Here is a 12506-nt window from a genome sequence, read left to right as displayed (position 1 = left end):
GGCAAGTGGCCCAGCGACTCAGAAGGCAAGCGCCTGGAGACCCAGCAGAGTGCATGAGGCAGAGTCCTAGATTTGGATCCTACAGACCTGGGGCGTCAATCCCATCCCAACCATGACCGCTTCGTCAAGGACACTTCCAGACAATCAACAACAGCTGTTCCAACAGCACAAATGCCCTTCCTGAAACTCACACCACTGTGGGGTATCGTTGCCTTTCCTGACACCCAGGCCACGAGAGAGATGCAGGCCAGGCTCGGAAACCACTGCTCACCTGTGCTTTATTAAGAACCACCTCCAAGCAGGGAAACTTTACAGCGTTTGACTTTTCTTCCGCCCACCCGCCACCACTCTCCTTTGGGCTACAAACCACTAATACAGGCTTGTGTGGGAAGTCAAGCTAGTAAACTTGGTTCTGGCCTGGTAATTGCAGTGGACATTTGCAAGGCTAACGTGGATATAGACAGGTTTAAATGTTATTGATGCTCGCTTTGCTTGTCTGGAATGAACTCTGGTTGACCGTGGATAGGTCATTTAATCCTGTGTAGTGCAATCCTATGTATATTTACCTGGAAGTAAACCCCACGGAGTGCTCTCTGTGTTACACAAATGATGAATAAAAACAGATTTGGGCCACATATCCCAAAAGCATCCTTCAGGGGGAAGGGAAGCTGTTCCACCCACCTACCCCAGGCAGAATGCAGGGAGGGAAAAGGGGAGCCTTGCCCACAGAAAACCCAGAAGTGGGAGCAGGCTATTCAGACTGAAAGAGAGGGGAAGGACTGTGTTGAAAGACAACCAAAAAGAGAGGGGAAGGGATCCTTTTGGGTACTTCTGCGTCCCCAGGTCCCATTTCACTGGTTGGACTCAAAAGGCACCTGTGTTAGTAACTAAAGGAGACATCCGAATACATTCAGGAGGAGCCGAAGTCTGGAACCAAAACAAGCGGCAAGGTGGACTGAGGAGCCCAGTGCGACTGCCAGTGGGGAGGGAGGCCACTGCGAACCCCAAGCCCTGACAGCAAGTCTCATCTTGGTCTCCTGCCTCCTGGGCTGGGAGCAGCGGCACCGTCAACGCAAAGCATTCCTTGGCAGCACCATCAACGGAAACAAGTCCCTGGTAAAGTCAAAGAGCAAAAGGAGCAGAGCAGGGTCGACTTGGCTCCGTCGCTCAGGAGCGGATGCAGCCTCCCTTCACTTGCCTCCCTGAGCCTGCAGAAGCTGAAGGAATGGTTCAAGTTATATCCCCCCCCCCACCGCGCTCTGTGCCCCAATGATTTAGAGCCAAGAGGCAGGGTGTGGGGGAGTCCCCTTCTCAAGGACTCTGCATGTCCCACAAAACAGACTTACAACATGGCCAGCAGCAAGTCACACCCTGACCAACACTGGTGAGATCCAGCCACTTCCACAGGGCAGGCTTTCCCTTCCGACGCTGCTGCTGCTGCTGCACTTCACAGTACCTGTGAGGCGGCCAGAAAAGGTCCCTGCTGCAACTGGATGCGTGATCCGCTTGCTCAGAGCCACTTACACCAACTCTGCAAAACTCGAGGGGCTCCACAAAGGGCCCGTGAGGCTTGGCTGCCCAGGGCCCCCCTGCCAGTCTGCCTGGTCTCCCTTCCTCTCCCTCGCTGGTCTGGGGCTCCTGACCCTCTTTCTCTCACATCCAGAGGACTTCAGCTGTGCCAGAGGAGCACTAGAACAGACAGACCGCATATTTACCTCGGTGAAGCCCTCGTGCAGAATATCCAATAAATTCCCCCGGGCCAAACAGGCAAGCATTCTCTAGAAGCCCACCCCAAGTGGGGCTGAGTTCTCGGAGCATGCAGAGCGGATCCTCCAGCCGGGGGCCCGACCTCCTCCTCCTCCTCCTCCTCCTCTTCTTCTTCTTCCGAAAGACAAAGACTTGCAGCTCATGGGGGACTTGGTTCATAGTCCCATATGTGCAGCCCGTTACTGCAGGCGGGATACTTGAGCCAAAGTCAGGAGTGGTACTGAGCATGCTCCAGAGAGAGCCACTGGGGGAGCAGCAGGCGAGATGTCGCACCGCGCCGTTCCTATAGAAACGCCCCAGCTTACCCGAGGCAGGCCCGGCAAGAACTGGTCAGGGAAAACATCTGAAACCCATTTAGAGAGGCTGGCTGCTGGTGCCTCCGTCTGACACAGAGCAGACTGTGTGTGTGTGTGTGTGTGTGTGTGTGTGTGTGTGTGTGTGTGTGTGCGCGCGCGCGCGCGCGCTGTGTCTGGGGGGCCGGCTGGGGGGAGAGGTCAGTGGAGGAGGAGGAGGAGGAGGAGGAGTCAGGCGGAAACGGGGACTGCCAACTTTGTCTCTGGTGGGGATACACTTTGCAGGAAGTCGAAAGCCAGCCCCAGCGTGGATGCAGCAAGGCTCCATTCAGGCACTGATTTATAACACAGAAATTAAATAATATTATCTCAACATGGAAATAAATTGCACACAAGAACCAAATGAAGGCAGTTGCTAAAATATAGTTTTGAAACTGCCTCCCTGGCTTCAGTTCTGCCATCAATCGCTACATCAGAGAGCAGGAAGAACAATTTAGGGCAGAGAGAGGCAACCTGGGCTCTCCAGCTGTTGCTGAACTACAACACCCATCGTCCCCATCAGCAATAAACTGCAGTTGGGGGGGCTGATGGGAGCTGTAGTTTAAATTATGATGTCACCAAATTTTGCAGAATTACAGCTGAGTGTCCATGACAGGCTGATCAGTGTTATGCAGTCTGGGGAAAGGGGGTATATCTCTGTGAGAGAGTGAAGTAGTTACAGGGATATATAAGATATGGAAAGCATCCCAGCCTCTTCCTGCCCCTATGAAATGGAATTTGGAAGAAAATGGCTGGATTTGCACAAAATCAAGCTTTGGGTTTGGAATGTGTTTGCTTTTTGAAAAATTAAAAAGACTCTGCTTGTTAAGAAGGGACACAGCAGCCGCCAGGATTAGGGGCACTTAAAGCCTCTAGGAACCATGCACAGAAGCAGACAAAAGGTGGCGGCACGGGGACAGGGGATGTGAGGAGATGCATCCAGCACCAGCTCCTTGCACTGTTTTCAGGGACAGATTGCATGAAAAGGAGTTGCTGCAGACAAGCCATAAGACTTTCTTAACTGAACAAAATAAAGGGGACTCTGAGCGATGCTTAGAAGGCTGGCAGAACCAGATGGGGCGTTATACAAGATCAGCCCTGGGAGCACTGCATCCCAGCACGATTGAAGTTGCTCCTTAATAATTTCATCATGTGAACTTGGCTGTGCATGCGCAAACAGCGATACACTCAGACAGGGCTTTGTCTCGTTTTCTTAACTCAGCCCCATACACACTGACTTGGAAGGAAGATCAGGTAATTCAGTGGGACCCAGTCCTGGGTAGGTGTGCAGAGGACTCCAGCTCAAGTGTCAGAAAACACAAGGTAGAGGAGCAGAAGCCCAGGTACAGATTACACATCTGGTTTTGTTTTACGTCCTGCTCTGGGCACGCACACACACACACACACACACACACACACACACACACTCCAATATTATAAGCAGTTTAACACAAATCAGCTAGACTATGACCAGTGATTATGACTGTCACAACAGAGTTTGGTTAGAAATGTGGGTTGTTTAAAATAAGACCTGGTATAAGAAGAGGCATCATGCAGGCATACAGGGGACAGGGAATTGAAGCAAGGAGAGCAAGCTAGTTGAGATGCGGAAATTCTGTATCCCAGCCACCTGTGAGTTTTGCGGATCTTTTAGCAGAAGCTGTGAGTTGATTCTAAAGCATTTTTAAAGCTCTGCCACCATGAGGACTAGAAGCTTTATGGAAGGGAGGGAGGGACTGGAGTACCACTTCCAGGTTCTAAATTAGGGGTGCTTTGGTCCTTCAGCTATTGTTGGACTACAACTCCCATAATTCCAAGTTACTGGCCACAATGGCAGGGGATTATGGGAGCTGTAGTCAACAACAGCTAGCAGGCCAAAGCTGTTCACTTCTGTTCTAGAGAGATGAAGAATCTGCATAATTCTCATTACAACAAGTGTTGACTTTAGACAGGAGCTTTCCTAGACAGCAGACTGCAGTGCAAATCTGGCCAATGTGCGAACGTACACCCTCCATCCCGGTGGAGAAGGAAGCTAAAGAATAAAGTCTGAGAATACTCCTGGTCAAGATTTTTCATTATGTCCATATGTTCGTTCAGTCTCAATTTCATTATTGTTAGAACATTTAAGTTAAAGCAACCAGTTGCCTCAGTGCACACGGGATTAAGATTTATGCACAACCTTTTCTTGCTGATAAGCATGACCCCAGGGGCTGCAGGAGACAGAACAGAATGCCTGAAATGTCAGCACAATTATAATGTTTTGATGTTACTCACTAGTGGGGGGAAATCCCAGAAAGACATGTTTACTGCTGCATAGTAAACACACACACAAAACAAGCACCTGAGCCTTAACAAGGCAGCATGTCAGAACTGCCCTTCTGTAGCCTCCATAATATGATCAAGTGCGGGGGATGTAGTGAAGCCAAATCAAATGTATGAGTGCAGTGCAGTAATGAATCACCCATACAAAGAGAAAAGAGATACCTCTTAAGGGGCCTCTGTTCTTAAACCTACTTTACCAGTTTAACATGGTCTATTTCCCCATAAATTCTACAATCCATAGATTAACATTTTCAGGGCAAAATGATTGCTGGGGAAATTGTCTTTGCCCTACATCGGAAGCACAGAGAAAACTAAAACAAACAGACACGCCACCATAAAAAGGGAGAGATAATCCCTCTGAATAATATTAATAGCGACAGGGCAGGGGGAGGGGCATGCAGAGTTTAATCCCTTCAATGCACTGTTTAAATTGTGAAAGAGGACTGGTAAGAGAGACTGGTAGGTCAGACAATATCTGTCTCTTGGTGGCTGTGCTTTTGATCTTCACACACAGCTCTTTTGCAAGTCCAGGGAAGGCGAGTTAGATCCCATCCTCGAGACATGGAGCAAGCCTTGGGCAAGTTACCACTTAGGAATGAATTAATTATCTGGCAGTTGTTTTATGCAAATGTATTCACGTACAGGAGATTAAGTTTACAGTTTGGGGATGCAGTCCACTGGGAAGTTCTCCTGCAGAATCACTATGAAAATGAATGGGAGACAGGAGGCTCCTATTCATTTCAGTATATCTTCCAGGTAGATCAAGCCCTTTTCCTGCAGCAGTTTATCCTAAAGGACTGTCTGATTTCACCTTCCTTTGTGTGCCCTTGGGGTATTTGGTGAGGAAAACCACATGTTTTGAAAGGCATGTGGAAGGGCCATAGATCCCCTGAAATGCTCCTTTGTTGGAGCCATCAAACTTGGCAGCTGTCCAGATATTCCCACAAGATTTTGCATGTGCTATTCTGGCAGGACCTGCTTCCACTGTGCATGTTGTCGGACCTATGGAAAACTTGGCTTTGGTAATAAGCGTGGAGACTCTAAGGGTAGAAGCCAAATCTTGTAGATGGGTCTGAGAATTTGTCCGAAGCAACCTGGCAAGTGTATTGCTAAGAAGGGCTTCCTGCTTCCTCATTTGGACCACACGAGTCTTTATGATACAGGGCAGAGATCAGGAGCACATGAAAGGTTCTTGTGCTGCTATTTGGCAAAGTAAGATGCACAGAAGGGTCCCCAGGAAAGACTAGACCCTTTCTTGTTCTCCACCCCAGAAGACAGGCAAAGCAGCCGAAAGCCAGAATGCAGGTATGGCGCTGCCTTATATCGAGTCAGGCCACTGGTCCATCTAGCCCAGTCTCCCTGACTGGCAGTGATTCTCCAAGGTTTCAAGACGAGGCCTTTCCAAGGCCTGAAGCCCTTTTTTAACTGGAGTTGCCAGGGACAAACCTGGGACCTTCGGCCATGCAAACAACACATTACGCTCTGCAAACACAGGGAGAGCCCACCGGTGTGATTCTGCAAGGGTCACCATTAGTCATGTGGTCCCACGCAGACTGAAGTGCACCTTCCCTCTCCGTACTATTGAATGGAAGCAAACTGGAGCCCTGAAGGCAGGATGTACCCCAATGGAGCTTCCATCCCACTGAGCACAAGCAGGAGAGCATTTGGCCTGACCGGAGCAGGAGATGCTGCCAGCTGCTCCGGAGAGCTTACTCGGCCACTAAGTTACAGCAGACAATGCAACCTTTCATTCGGCTCTAGAAGTCATAATAAATGAGCTCACAGGAGAGAGACTGCTCTAGCCCGTCTGGGAGGCAGATCTGCTGTCAAGAGAAGTGGAATGGAGGGGAGGAAAGAATAAAATCAGTTGAACTACAAGCACTAATCCCCAGGTCCAGCATGAGCACCATCTGGCCCACTCTTGCCTGGAAAGACCTGACAGAACAGGGGGCCAGCGTGGCACAACGCCATGCTCGAGCACCGCACAAGGGAACTTCACAAGTGCGCCAGGCATGCCGAGGGCTGATGAAGCCAAAGGACAGAAACGGTAGCCCGCAGGCTACTCCTCTTCTAGCCCACAAGGCCACTTTAAATGCAGCGGGCCTGTGCCACCAACACAGCAGCACCTGGGGAAAGGGCTGCTGGTGCTATGTGCTGTTTGACAGCCACAGAGGAAAAGCATCAAGGCGAGCAGAAGAAAATGCCACACACTCACTAGACAGCCTTAGTCAAGTCACTCTCTGAGCTGAAGGTTGCTACTGCCCAACTGCACTCATGCTGCGGATTAGATTTTCCAAGAAAATCTTTCAATTTTTCCAAGGAAAATTAAATGATAAAACTACTGGGAAGTTACAGTGGTCAGAGAGGTTGTCTTTCATTGCTGTGTAAAGACATATTTTAATGTGTCTGCAGAACTGATCTCCTCTGATCTGCATCAGATTTGTGACTGCAGGACAGACTGATTTCCTGCCAGTCAGTTTCATTGGCTGACCCCAAGTCCTAGTGTAATGAATGAGGAAGAGAAACTTCTCTCCTCTATCCACCTTGCATCATTTTATGAACCTCTTGTCATTTCTGTTGTGGTGCTCTGGTTGTGGAACACTGTCCTCAAGGAGGTTCCCCTGGCTATCACCCCAGGGATCTGTACTGGGACCAGTGCTCTTTAACTTGTTCATAAATGAACAAGTTGGTGTGGAAGTTGGGGTAACCAGCGATGTGGCCAAATGTGCAGATGACACTAAACTATTTAGGGTAGTGAAATCCAAAACAGATTGTGAGGTGCTCCAAAATGATCTCTCCAAACTGGGTCAGTGGTGACAAAATGGCAAATGCGAATCATTGTAAGCAAGTGTAAAATGATGCATACTGGGGCAAAAAACCCCAACTTCACATATATGTGGATTTTATTTACTTATTTATTTACATTTCATATCCCGCTCTTCCTCCAAGGAGCCCAGAGCGGTGTACTGCCCAGAGCCCAGAGGGGGAAATGTTTGCCTTGAAATAACTCCTCTTCTTTTTTTTAAGTGCTGGATGCAGATTCAACTAACTGCTAGGTTTTATCTTAAAGAGGGGCCGGGGCAGTCCCTTTTTTCTTTGTCCCAGTGGCCCCCAGTGTACTGAGATCTCTTCTGCACCTAGTAGAAGGTGGAGAAGAGGAAGGCAGCAAGGGGCCTCTTTTAAAATCTTGTCTCCAGGCCCACTCCAACCTTGGTATGCCTCTGTTGCATACAGTTCTGATCACCGTATCAGAAGGATATTGTAGAGCTGGAAAAGGTGCAGAAGAGGGCAACCAAGATAACCAGGGGCCTAGAGCACCTCCCTTATGAGGCAAGATTGCAGCATCTGGGGCTCTTTAGTTCAGAAAAGAGGCGACTAAGGGGAGACATGATCGAGGTGTATAAAATGATGCATGGAGTGGAGAGAGGGAATAGAGAAAGAAATTTCTCCCTCTCTCACAACACAAGAACTAGGAGCCATCCCATGACACTAAAGGTCGGGAAGTTGAGGACCAACAGAAGGAAGTACTTTTTCACGCAGTGCATAATCAATCTATGGAATTCTCTGCCAGGGGATGTGGTGATGGCCACTAGCTTGGATGACTTTAAGAGGGGCTTAGACAAATTCATGGAGGACAGGTCTATCAATGGCAAAATGCCTCTGAATACCGTTTGCAGGGGGGCAACAGCAGGAGAGAGGGCATGCCCTCACCTCTGGCTTCTGGGCTCCCCAGAGGCATCTGGTGGGCCACTGAGTGAGACAGGATGCTGGACTAGATAGGCCTTAGTGAGTGTTCTTATCTTTTCATCACCAGGTTTTATTTACCCAGACCTTTCAGTGTCAGGGGTTCTCAAACTTGGGTCCTCAGATGTTGTTGGACTTCAGCTCCCATAATCCCCGGCCACAATGGCCACTGTGGCTGGGGATTATGGAAGTCCAACAACTGGGGTCCCAAGTTTGAGACCCCCAATTTAGGGGGCGTTTTTTACCATAGAGTAGTGCATGGTTTTTATTTGACTGTGGTTCTGCAGTCATAGTTAAATATTTATTGAGCTTTCATTTATAAAACTCTTTTTTTAAAAAGCTGTGATACTGTAGCCAGAGAGACAGGTAGATAAAGGAGCAAGTTCTCTGACCACTTCACAGCCTTCTAGCAAGGGAAGAAAAATTTAATCACCCAATGTCTTTTTGGTGTGGCAGACACACAATTTCAGTCATAGAAGAATTAGGCTTTCATATAAGTTTGACCCCTCTGTTTGGAATAAAAGTCTAGAAGGCAGCACTATCAAACAATCTGGCACTCTGCTAAGCTAGCAAACCCCTGCAAATTGGAATGAAAACCACAGTCTAATCACTTTTAGGTGCTTTAGAAATAATAAGCACCGCCAACACCACAGATTTTAAGCTTGCAAAGCATCTGTCCCAGATCCTCCACTACAGATATGTAAACCCACTTACACATTTTCTGAGCAAAAAGGCAAATAGTATGACCTCTTCTTAATGCGGGAAAGATCCAACTGCAAGTGGGAGGGAGGAAGGGAAGGAAGGCCTGAACATTGCTCAAAATATACCCAGATATAATATTACTTCTTGATCAAGGATTTGCAGAATAAAACTGCCAGTGGAAGGGAGATGGGAGTGCTTTGGGAATTGCAAATGCATTCTTTCGAAATAAAAGCAGTTGCAGCCGCTCTCTCCTCCTGCCCCAACCCACTTTTATTGAATGTTTCAGGCTTTTAAAACTGAAAGGAATGTCTCTATCTCCATCTTTAGGCAGCCTGTACAATACCCACCCAAAAGAGGTCCGCCACCTCACCCCACTGCCAGGCGCTCTAATGCAAGCACACAGTTACACAAAAGTCTAAATGTTCAACTTGAATCATTGCTGCAGAGATCTTCAGGATGAGAATTACTGCTCAAAACAGCCACAAGTGAATACAAATGGAGACCAAGCAGGGGTTTTATGGGAGCTATTTTGTAGACTGGCAACCTGTGACACAATGTTATAACTGACTGGCAACAGCGACATCTGGTGGCCAATTTCAATAAAATCTATATACCCTACCAAGTGCTCAACGTCAGTCTTCCCTGCCCAGACCAAATCTTCAAACTTTAGTTATTTGAAACACACTGTTCCTTTTATTCTTCATAAGGCCCTTTTATTCCCCACATCTTTCACTATGTAGCATAAAACTACACAGCATAAAACCTTAGGCAACTATGAAAAGGTGAACTGCACTGCAAACATAAGGCACAATCAACATTTTTCACTATCATTGTATATAAACACTGCCCAGACAGCCTTCTCAACCACTTGGGGACTGGGTTATAATCTGTGTCCTCTGAATATTTCTTTCCTCCCCTCCCTCCCCGTTTAGTAAGGAAGAAGCATTAGAAGACTTACTGAAGTTTCAGTTGGCTGAGATGAATTGTGAGGTCCCACTTCCACAGGGGTTCCCATATCAGCTTTAGGGAACTGGATAAGGGTGACAAAAAGCTCTCCACCTGAGCACAGCTGTTGGGAAGGTGTGACAATGCTGCAATAATAAACCATAGTTCATTTTCATTCCTTAAAGGAAATGCCGTGTTCTCGTCTCACCTGCATAGGGGGGAAAAACAAGATTAGAGGGTGGCAAAAGAAGGTGATGCTTAGATATGCTGATAAAATAATAGAGCACCCACATGAATATATGTCCTTCAATTCTTCCCCAGGGTTCCAAGCATCTGCAACAAAATTCCCCTTAGATTTTAATCCCTAAACTGAGATCTGGTGAACCTGACATCAATGACAGTGAAGAATGTACAGAATTCGAATTCAAAGCTATTATTATATTTCAACAACTCATAGTATATGAAGATTTGGAGTAAACTGTGAAATGTGTTTAAGGATTTTCCTCATCAGTTTAATCAGGAAATACACCAGGTAAATTAACAAAAATTAATCACCCAATTGCACACTGAACCTTTTAGCACACATCTTTTCTGCCACTTTTTCTCACTGTATGTGTCAAATAGGGATGCTAAGAATGTCAAAACTCAACATATGAGATAACAGAAGTTTCCAGGTATGGGAAATAAGAGGGAGAAGACAACTTGTAATCCACCAACTACATATTAGGAGGACATTATTCTGCTTGTCATAAATCTGAAACATACAGATCAGAGTTTCTTAACCTTGGGCCCCCAGATGTTGTTGGACTATAACTCCCATCATCCTCAGCCACAAAGGCCTTGTCTGGGGGTGATGGGAGTTGTAGTCCAACAACATCTGGGGGCCCAAGGTTAAGAAACCCTAGTATAGATTATTTATTTATTTATTTAAAATGGGTATACCTCACCCTTCCAGTACACTACTGCTAGGGCAGCTCACAAAATCAGTAAAAAAGATAAAGACACTATAAAGCCAATATAAAATTAACACAATTAACAGAGTTTGTAACTGGAATTAGAATAATTCTCCATGCAAGCAACAAGGATATTTTCAAAGAATAGCCATTTGAACAGGTTTAATGAAGGCACCAAATCCTGATGCATTTTCAGCTAAAATGATCTTCTATCAGAATATGTTGGAATAAGTTAAAAGGAACAAGCATAGCAGCACTTAATATTAATTTTGTTTAAAGATATTTCTACACCCACTTTTCAGAAACAGAACCTCCCAAAACAGTTTATATTAAAACATTTAAAACTGCAATCAACAAAAAAATATATACAAATATACAAAAAAACAACCATATACAAATATACAAAAAGTCAAAAGCAAACACACTTGAGATAACCTGGCAATATATTGCTTTTAAACTGTGTTGTAAGCCACTTTTGGAGGTCATTCGGGGACCAAAAGGCAGAGTACAATAAAAATCATTCAAGCAAACTTGCTCTATACCCTAAACAAAACACTCACTTCAGGATTTATCCTTTTTAATTTCAGGTTGCATCTTCAGGATGGGGAAGTTACCTTCTTGAGAGATCATCATAGACTGCAGTTTTTTTTTAAATGGTGTGGGAGAAGAAGTCCAAAAGGCCCACCTTTAGCAACCAGATGTCTTATGATTAAAAGTGCGCGTGTCCACGTGCGTGCAAACACACTTAACTTTGGGGTTTGGATGAAGAAACAAAATCCCCATTTGCAGCAACTGTTAGGTCTTGGCAGAGAACCCTGGGCATCGGGCTTGGGAAAGAACCCCAGCCGCCCATTTTTAGCAACCGTGATGTCTTGGCAAAGACCGCTTTGCATGCATATTTGCATGCATGCGTACGCGGAGGTGGGGATCGAGGCGCCACAGCTCCCCTCCTCTCCTCGAGCAGCTGCCGCTTACAAATGGGGAAAGTGAGGCGCTTGCTTGGCGGGGAGCAGGAGGAGCGGGGCACCGGTGTCGTCGTGAGGGGGGAGCATTGAGGGGCCGTCTTCCCCAGCCTACCTTACTCGCCGTGGCGGTGGCCCTTTCGCCAGCCAGCGCCCCACCCACGGGAGCCCCCACGCATTCGCCCATGTCCAGGCCAGGAGCGCGCGCGGAGCTCAGCTTGGCGCGGCCTCCGAGGCCGGCGCGTCCTCGTTGCCATGACGACTGCAGCCGCGGCCTCCCCCCTCCCCGGCGGCCTCGAGTGGGCGGCTCCTGCGGGGGGCGCGGCAGAAGAAGGGCGGGACTAGCACTGGACACATGATCCATGGTTGCGGGGCTGGGGAGGCTTCTCCTTCTGCCATTCAGCCGCGTTGCAAACGGAGCCCTTCCCTCCCTGTTTCCAAGCGGCAGGGACTGGGCTCTCCCCGCAGTAGGCTTTACCGCCAGTTTCCTGCGAGGCTCTGCTGCGAACTCAACTCTGTCAAGAGAAAAAGAAAAAATTCCCGGAGCTTTCCCACCCACAGCTTCCAGCAGCAGCTCTAGCTCGTCTATGATGAGCGAAGGCACTTCGGTTTATCTGTTTTTATACCGCCTGATATGTACATCTCTAGGTGGTGAACAAAATTTAAAAAAAAAAAACACACCACAGATTAAAATACACAAGACAACGTATAAGAGTTATTAAAACAAATTATTAAAATTACACCGGCACATGGGGGAAGCAGCCCCTTCCCTCTGCTTT

At 47.3% G+C, this 12506-nt stretch overlaps 1 protein-coding gene across 4 annotated transcripts in view; it reads right to left on the bottom strand.

The window, feature by feature from the left end:
- DIXDC1 (DIX domain containing 1) overlaps nt 1-12021 on the bottom strand; it is a 61044-nt gene extending 49023 nt beyond the window's left edge. For 2 of the 4 annotated variants that reach the window (XM_053269240.1, XM_053269242.1), the window contains exons 1-2: nt 11843-12021; nt 9826-10020 (exon numbers count right to left, since the gene is read on the bottom strand). In XM_053269240.1, the coding sequence (XP_053125215.1) occupies nt 9826-9975 (150 nt within the window). In that variant the 5' untranslated portion in view covers nt 9976-10020; nt 11843-12021. Of the gene's footprint in view, nt 1-1715; nt 2083-9825; nt 10021-11325; nt 11345-11842 lie in introns of those variants that run through there. The other 2 variants (XM_053269241.1, XM_053269244.1) reach the window with 2 other exon arrangements.
- Between the last annotated feature and the right edge of the window lie 485 nt (nt 12022-12506).

The sequence above is a fragment of the Hemicordylus capensis genome, chromosome 8 (assembly GCF_027244095.1).
Source record: "Hemicordylus capensis ecotype Gifberg chromosome 8, rHemCap1.1.pri, whole genome shotgun sequence".
Classification (NCBI taxonomy): domain Eukaryota; kingdom Metazoa; phylum Chordata; class Lepidosauria; order Squamata; family Cordylidae; genus Hemicordylus; species Hemicordylus capensis.
Note: the sequence above shows the minus strand (reverse complement) of the source record. Positions and strands in the feature narration are given on the sequence as shown.